Source organism: Mandrillus leucophaeus, unplaced genomic scaffold (genome assembly GCF_000951045.1).
Source record: "Mandrillus leucophaeus isolate KB7577 unplaced genomic scaffold, Mleu.le_1.0 Scaffold560, whole genome shotgun sequence".
Taxonomy (NCBI): Eukaryota; Metazoa; Chordata; class Mammalia; order Primates; family Cercopithecidae; genus Mandrillus; species Mandrillus leucophaeus.
Window position 1 is genome coordinate 673654 of NW_012106031.1, and position 9549 is coordinate 683202.

The 9549-nt window shown below is 33.4% G+C and overlaps 1 protein-coding gene across 1 annotated transcript in view; it reads left to right on the forward strand.

Moving 5' to 3' along the window:
- FER (fer (fps/fes related) tyrosine kinase) overlaps positions 1–9549 on the forward strand; it is a 498838-nt gene that overhangs the window by 347689 nt on the left and 141600 nt on the right. The window contains exons 15-16 of the mRNA XM_011998204.1: positions 242–357; positions 3645–3739. Of these exons, the coding sequence (XP_011853594.1) occupies positions 242–357; positions 3645–3739 (211 nt within the window). The remainder of the gene's footprint in view (positions 1–241; positions 358–3644; positions 3740–9549) is intronic.

The following is a 9549-nucleotide window of genomic DNA, read 5'->3' on the forward strand; positions in this document are numbered from 1 at the left end:
CAAAGTGCTGGGATTACAGGAGTCAGCCACCGTGCCCAGCCAAATCAGGCATTTTATACCAAAATATGTCCTAGCCATAGAGTAAAGTTAGAAGTTCTTATGTCTGATAGAAATTAGTTAATCTCAGGTGATACTGACATGTAGGTAAGCACCTTCCTCCTCCTTGGTACCTTTGCTTGTATTTGGTGAAGATTTACATGCTGTCATTTACCCCAGACAATGAATATATTTCTATTTTCAGGGAAATTTTGGTGAAGTATATAAGGGCACATTAAAGGATAAAACTTCTGTTGCTGTTAAAACATGTAAAGAAGATCTTCCTCAGGAATTGAAAATAAAATTTTTACAAGAAGCCAAGTGAGTTATTTAAATTAATCAAAGTATGTATTTGTTATGTAAATGATTTATTAAAATGTAGGTTTGAAGGCATCTTAAATTGTGATTTACTGAAATAGTAGGGGTAAGCACTTTTACAATGTGGAATCCAAAAGTCTATCCTTTTGTAATAATCTGCAGATCAATTCAGCAATCATAGTCAAACCAAGTGTTAAAAAGCAGTATTATTCAAGTTCTTAAAATGTTACATTATTTTGCTTTCATCACACATACATATACGTATATGTATACATGCAATACTGTGCTTATTATAAAAAATTAGTATATTATGTACATGAACTGTACAGCTTACATATATGTTTAAGTAGATAATTAAATCTGTCCTACTCTCCTTAGATAGTACGGCTTGGTTCTGTTTTCTCAGCCGTTAGATTTCATTTCTGAGAACCTCAGATTTCTTCACCTCAGTATCTGGCATTTCTTCTAAAGTTTGCATATTTTTTTGTTTCTAATCTTCTAAGATGATGGATTCTCTTTTTTTTCTATTATTAGCTAAATAATAGAAAATAATACCTGCTACCTATGTTGCACATACTTAAAACTCTTCTGTTAGTGGTAAAATTGAGTATATATAACAAAACACAAAACAAATGCATCTTTCCAGAAGCCACTTTGGAAAGAGTAACCTGGATGGACATGTGGGTGGGAAATGGATGAATTGATGGACAGATGGATGGATGGATGGATGGATGGATGGATGGATGGATGGATGGACAGATGGATGGATGGATGGATGGATGGATGGATGGGAAAGGAAGAGGATACATGGATCCATATGTTTTTGTGTATTAAAAGGAAAGTGCAATGGGAGAATATTGCCATGGCAACAAGAGAACTATTCATAAGTTACATGGCATACAGCCATGTATATATACTAATATATATACTAATTCATCATCTAAAAATGAATAATGGCAATGGCTAAAGTAGTTGGATGCATTTATGAAATGTTATCTGCAGAGTAAAGCAGTAAACCTTTTTCATGACTTGTTGGCAAGTCAGAAAAGAAATTATGATGAATTAAAAGGCATGTGAACACAACTGAAATTCACAGCCTCGTTATTTTACAGTTGTTCATAAGTATTAAGGTAAAAGACTGTGCCTCACATGTTTTCAAAAATATTTAAATTTCTTGCTTTCTAACTTTTTTTATTGCAGAGTTTAATTTCTTCTTTTAAGGTGAAATTATAGTTTTATGTTAAAAACGAAACTTACATTCATGCAAACTTCCAAGTGTCCTCTAGTATACACTAGAAGTATATATTTAGATATTTAATATTATCTGAGTTCATGCTGTATTGTGCAAATTTCTTAGACAGTTTCTAACCTGTGAAATTAAAATATTAAAGTCAAACATCATTAAACCTTTCTTTTAAATTTCTAGTAGAAGTTGCAAGGCCAAAGTTATTGGCAGAATATTTCCTTTAGAATTCTTGCCAGTCTGTCTTTTCATTTCTATCTTTTTATATTGTCTAAAACATTTTTATAGCTCTCCTTGCTTTAGTTGTACATGTACAATACATGCATAAATTTTTTGTCTTTCTCCGAAGTTACCTTTTTCGTTCTCTTAGGAAAGGATACAGCAATTTTCAAATATGAGTGAATTTACAACTATGTCGATAAGATAAAGAATAAGATTTGGTAATAGAAATAATTGGGACAGACAGGCATCAGAGGGAATTTAGTTTATTTTTAGCTCATGTTTGGAGTTCTATAGGTGACTGCATTATCAAGTAGAAGGGGCTCACTGCCCAATGTGCTAGAAGCCAATACCGTGACACCAGGTCTTTGAGAAAAGAAAAACTTACTGTTAAACATCAACTGTTAATGATTTCAGAGCAATATTTTTATTAGAAAAGGTTGAGGGGGTAGATTCTGAAATTACTAAGTGATTAGTGGAAGGGGAAATGGGAGGCCTGGAAAGTCCTTGGCCACACACGGTTATCTCTTCATGCAATCTCATGGTTCATATGTGCAAATCCAGGGGGAGTTAGTCTAAACTATGTACTGGAAATTCAGGCCGTGATGTTAGCAAGCTTGTTCCTGCATAGATGCCAGTTAGCCCTATTTCTTCAAACCAATTTCAGCAGTTCTTTTATAAACAACGGGAGTTTCAGTGATAGAGCAAGTTGTTTCTTTTTTTATGTGCTATCCTGCAAACTCAAGAATTTTTGTTAGTCATTACTGTGCTGCGATTTTTTTCTTAACTCTTTAGGGACATGGTTTCAAGTCTATCCTACTTTCATAGCCCACTGATGAAATTTTGCCCTTATCCAAAGTCAACTCTGCTTCAGCTGAAGTCTCTGTTGAAACTCTATTATTCAATTATCCATTTGCCAACTTTCTCAGAACTTTTGTTTCTACCATTTTGAAATTGATCCTGATCAAGAAAGTATTTAACTATTACAAAATCCAATGAAATGTAGCATTTACCAGTATAAAATGATTTCTTATTTTCTGTATTTTAAAATCAAGTATGTGTGTTAAAAATAAATATATGTATGCTGCCCCAGCAGCTCACAATTTTTGGCCCACTGATACTTTTCAGCTATACTTTTGTGGTAGTGGCTAAAACCAGATATTATAATTTGAAGGGAGTTGTACATGTTTTAGATTAACTAGTTCATTTCTATTTAACATGGTTGTTAATCATTCAGAGTAGATAATAATTTTTAAAAGAATATTTAATTAAGGATAATTGACTCATTTGCATCCATATTATGTTGCCAATATGTACCAGTATGGTTGGGCCTCTGTGTCCATGGGTTCTGTATCTGTGGATTTCATGAGCCACAGAACAAAAATATTAGGGGGAAAAAAGTTGATGATTGCATCTGTACTGAACATGTACAGAATTTTTTTCTTATTATTCCATAAACCATACAGTATAACAACTATTTATATAACGTTTACATTATATTAGGTCTTAAAAATAATCTGGAGATGGTTTAAAATACGTGAGAGGATGCATGTAGATTATATGCAAATATTGCACCATTTTATGTAAGAGACTTGAACATGCATAAATTTCAGTATCTACGGGGGTCCTGGAACCAATCTCCTACAGATACTGAGGGAAGACTTTACTCATTTGTATACATCTAATTTATCATAATTTGGGGTCATACCAAAATTTTAAAAATTGAATTATGATTCAAGAGTATTCTAGTTGTAAACACTATGTGTGATCACAAATTAATGCTTTATTATTCAAATGATAACTATTCTTATATTTTCATCTCATCTAGAATTCTCAAGCAATATGATCATCCGAATATTGTCAAACTTATAGGAGTTTGCACACAAAGACAGCCTGTCTACATCATTATGGAACTGGTTTCAGGTAATGTGATCTGATAATTTTGCATGATGACATTTTAATGTCATGTTTTATTGTTTTTATATGTTCAGTCTCTTTGATTTCTCCTTGTAAAGTTTCCAAGGATTTTGTCTAACATTTCCAGATAACAAAAGAGTCTGTACCTATAGTCAGTATTTTTATAGGCTGTAGCACTTTGCTGTTTTCTAGAAAATGTCAACTGCTTTTTTAAAAAGACAGATTTATTATTAGAATATAGTTACATATGGAATTCAGTTATATATAATCTTTATGTGCAAAACACTAGAAAAAGATAGTGTACTTAGACTTTATAACAGTGACAGTACTATCTTATATTTAGTTCATTGTATATCATTTTCCAAGTACATCTCCACACAACCTCTCTTCTAAATGTTTGAATTAATTTTTAATAATTTTTTTGTAGAAATGGAGTCTCACTATGTTGCTCAAGCTGGTCTTAAACTCTGGGGTCATGTGATTCTCCTGCCTTGGCCTCCCAGAGTGCTGGGATTACAGACATAAGCCACAGCACCCTGCACAACCTCTTTTTTGATGGTCATATGTAATAATCTCGCAATGCTTTGACTCACTTTTGAATTATGAACTTCTTTCATATGTGGACAAACAAAAAGGTGATCAGTCTATGAATATGTCTTGGTATTTATTTCTGGTGACTTTCAACACCTTTATGTTAACAACTTTTGACAAAGAAAACTTTGAAGTGCTATATTAATAGTATGTTTTAAAGTTTTTTTCATTGTCCAACGTCCTGTTGTAGAAAATACAATCAGAAGTAAAATTTGATCTCATAAGCTTTACAAATAGAGTATTTAATAAGTGAAAGGAATTTACTTTTAAAAATTATTTACTCATTTTAGGAGAAATTTAAAGAAATATGAAAAACATTTCTAAATTAAAATATGTAAATATATTGTAGATAGCTCATTAATTTCTGCTTACAGAAATTAATTTTTCATGATTTGTAATTATTGGTCCTGTTTTGTTATACTACTTTGCTTGCTATTGAAATATTTCTCAATATTACCATGTAACTGCAGAATACCTAGCTCATTATCATCTTTATCCTCATCAGGATGGCATTGTCTGTGTTAGGTACATTGTATGTTTTAATGGTTTAAATGTGTAAATATTATAAATACATACTAACATTTACATGGATGCAAATGAAGCCCCTGAATAATAAGGAATGCTACTGAAAAACTTAGATTTGGGAGGTGGGACGGACTTGAAGAAAGGTGATTTTGGTCTTACTGTAATTGTTAAAGGACCATAGATGCAAATTCCAGATGGCAAGTCCAAATTAAATAAAACAAAAGAAGATAGTTTTGTACAGGAGCCAAGCAAGTGTTTATCTAGACTCTGACTAGTAACCTCTGTTTATATGTTTTAAATGAATAAGAATAATAAACTTCATTAGAAAATTGAAAATATAATGAAAGGTAGAAAATTGAAAATGAAACCTTCCACTCAGTCTCTCTCAAATTGCTGCTTACAGTTTTAAAATTTTTTTTCCAGAAAAATGTTTAATACAGATGCTTTAAATTTAATTATGAAACAAATTATACTCCAACAGTATTTCAGATCTTGCTTTTTTGTTGTTGTTGTTATTACTATAATGTGTGATGGTTTTACTGTTTTACAGTTATCTATACAATTCTACCTTTTTCTGGTAATGGCTACAGAATATTCCATTTTGTGGATTTACATAATTTATTTAACCACAACTTTATTTGTGGATACTTTGGTCATTTTTATTATTTGTTTTTACAAAGTGTTCAATGAATATCCTTGGACTAACTGTAAGAATCATTTGGAAGTGTATCTATAGGTAAAAATTCAGTAGTGAGATTGTTGGATCCGAGTTTCTGTATTTTGATTTACGTAAATGTATTAGCTTTTGATTTCTCCATAAGTAATTATCACAATCTGAGGGCTTAAAGTGACACCCATTTTTTTACCTGACAGGGTCTGTAGGTTAGAAGTCCTGACAGCCTTGACTGTGTTCTCTGCTCAGGGTCTTACAAAGCCAAAATCAGGATGTCAGGCTGAGCTGTTATCTGGAGACTCTGGGGAAGAATCTGCTACCAGACTCATTCAGTTGCTGGCAGAATCGTGTTCCTTGCAGCTATACGTCTAAAGTTCCCATTTCTTTGCCTGCTGTCTGCCAGGGGCATCTCTTAGCTCCTTGAGGTTGCCTACATTCCTTTTCACATGGTCTTTCTATCTTCAAAGCCAGCATGGGCCTGCTAAATCCTTCAAGTGTTTTAAATTTTTCTAACTTTCTCTTATGTTACTAGGTAAAGAATACTCTCTACTTTTAAAAGGGCTTGTATGATTAGATCAGGCACACCTGGGTAATCTTATTTTAAGGTCAACTGTACATGATAGAACATATTACGAGTAGTACTTACACTCATAGGGATCCAGGTATTAGAGTAGGACATATTTGGAAGGCCATATTCAAATTCTACCCACCATAGTAGATTTTGCTAAATTCTCCTAAAGGCTGTTTGCAATGTGCAATCTCAAACCTTACTCGTGAACTTTTCATATTCAGTTACATTAAGTTCATTCGTTGATCTTGCAGTTTGAATGCATCTTTTACCCGTGCATGATTTTATATTATTATGCTTCAGTCATTCGGAAAATATCAGATCACCAAGTCATGCAGATATTTCAAATAATGATATAACTCATTATGTAATATCACACATTTATTAATGTCACAAGTCTCATCAGAAAAGTAATGGAGGCGGCTGGGAACAGTGGCTCACTCCTGTAATCCTAGCACTTTGGGAGGCCAGTGGGGTTGGATCATGAGTTCAGGCATTCGGGACCAGCCTGGCCAACATAGTGAAACCCCATCTCTACTGAAAATAAAATTAGCCAAGTGTGGTAGTGCATGCTTGTAATCCCAGCTACTTGGGAGGCTGAGGGAGGAGAATTGCTGGAACCCGGAAGGTAAAGGTTGCAGTGAGCCAAGATCACACCACTACACTCCAGCCTCAGTGAAAGAATGAGACTCTGTCAAAAAAAGAAAAAAAACAAACAACAAACAAAAACAAGTAATGGAGGCTATCAAGATCATTGTGGCAGATACATGTTTTGAACAAATCTATAGCACCCAAGTTTTCTCATGCCTCTTTGTAATTCCTTTTTCTACCTTTTACTACCCTGTCACAGCCAACCACTAAGCTGCTTTCTGTCACTATGAGCATTTCTCAGAACTCTTAAAAAATGGAATCATGCAGTAAGCACTTTTTTTCACTAAGTATAATTATTTTAAGATTAATCCATATTGTAATGTGTATCAATAGGTCATTCTTTTTATTGCTGAGTGGAGTTCTATTTAATGAATATACTGCAGTTTATCTGTTCAGCTGTTGATAGACTTTTGGATGATTTCCAGTTTGGGGCTATTCTAAAGGAAGTTGCTATAAACATTACTGTACAAGCTTCATCTGGACAAATGCTTTCATTCTCTGGGGAAACTGCCTAGTAGTGGAATGAATGGATCATATGACATTTGCATGTTAAATTTTTTAAGAAACTACCAAATTACTTTCTAAAGTTTTTGTTCTAGTTTACATTCTCAACAGCAGTCTGTGGTAGTTTCAGTTCCTCCACATCCTCGTCAGCACTTATTTGGCCTGGTTAGTCGTTAGTCTTTCTAATACTTCTATACCTTATTGTTATTTTAATTTGCCCTTTTCCACTGAATAATGATGTCCTTCTTGTTTTCATGTGCTTATTCGATGTTTGTATATCTTCATTGGTCAAGTGTCCAAATCATTTGTCTATTTTAAAAACTGGGTTGATTGGTTTCTTACAATTGAGTCTTGGTTCTTTACATATTCTGGATACAAATCCTTTTTCTCTCAGTCTGTGTCTTGTCTTTTCATTCTCTTAACAGTGTCTTTTGAAAAACATCTTTATTTTGATAAAGTTTAATTTATCTATTTTTTTCTTTTATGGATCATACTTTTGATGGTATATCTAAGAAAACTTCGTTGAACCCAAGTTCAACGAAATTTTTTTAAAAAAGTTTTTTTCTTAATTTTACTTTTAGAAGTGTTAACGTTTTAAAATTTATAGTTGAGTATAGGACCCATTTCAAGTTAATTTTTGTATATGGTGTGAGAAATGGTTAGAAGTTTATATTTTTGGCATGTAGATATCCAGTTGTTCCAGCACCACTTGTTTTAAATGACTCTTCTTTCTCTCTTGACTTAACTTTTTACCTTCATATAAAATTCATTTTTCCATACTTACATGTGACTTTATTTTTGAACTCTATTCTTTTCTCTCAGTCCTTTTGTCTCCATGCCAATACCACAATGTCTTGATGACAGTAGCTTTATAATAAGTCTTGACTCAGAAATAAATCCAAACATACACAGCCAACTAATTTTTGACAAGAAGGCACAAAGGGGAAAGGATAGTCTGTCTGACAGGTAGTGCTGGGAAAACTGCATTTTCACATGCAAAAGAATGAAATGGGACCCTTATTTATACCATACACAAAAATCATCTCAAATTGGATGAAAGACCTAAAATAAAACCAGAAAGTATGAAACTCCTAGAAGAGAACATGGGGGAAAACTCTGGGACATTGGCCTTGGTGATGATGTTTTGGATATTACAGCAAAAGCTCAGGCCACAAAAGCAAAAATAAATAGGACTATTTTAAACTGAAAAGCTTCTGCACAGCAAAGGAAACAATCAGTACAATGAAACAGCAACCTACAGATTGCAAAAACTACTTGCAAATCATATACCTGATAAGGGGTTACTATCCAAAATGTATAAAGAACTCATACAACTCAATAGTAGAAAAGCAAATAACTCAGTTTAAAGATGGGCAGAAGAGGCTGGATGCAGTGGCTGACACTTATAATCCCAGCACTTTGGGAGGCTGAGGCAGGAGGGTTGCCAGATCCAGGAGTTCAGACTGCCTGGGCAACGTAGTGAGATCCTGTCTCTGTGAATTTTTTTTTTTTTAATTAACCAGATATGGTGACGTGTGCCTGTAGTCCCAGCTACTCAGGAGGCTAAGATGGAAGTATCATTTACGCAGGGAGGTTGAGTCTGCAGTGAGCTGTGATCGTGCCACTGATCACAACAGATGTGCCACAATAGAGGGAAACCTTGTCTCAAAAAAAAAAAAAAAAAAATCACATACAACTGATGTGCCACAAGAGAGCGAAACATTGTTTCAAAAAAAAAAAAAAAATTTAAGACTGCAATAAGATACCATGATGAATAGGAAACTCAGCACCTTAACCTCCAAGTACAATAATGCCTGTGCTTACCTGGGTAAAGCTGATTAATTTTAGAAAACTTGAAAAAAGATATCAATCTCAACTTTGTCTTTCACTAGGGATTAGTAACTACCCCCTTCGTTTTGACCTGAATGTTCTTTTTAAGTTCAGAACTTCCTGGAAGTAATTAAATGTTAAATTATCTGGTACATTGCTCAGTTCACACAGACGCATGGCCCTTGGCAATTCTCAAACTCATCTTAATTTTAAAATGACTTATGACTTTGAAACTTTTCTGAAGAGTTTTCACCAGACTTAAGATGTTGTCAAAATTTTTCTCACCTCTGTAACATGACATCTTATTTATGGTTTAAAAAAAGTAATTGAGTTGATTCAGTTTATTTTAGGCTTAGAAATCTAGACATGATTATATATAGTTCTCATAAATGTCTTTAAGATTTACATATAAATCTTTCAATTTCAAAATTCCTTTTCTTTGAATTTTTCATTTTCATTCGTAATTTCTATAGT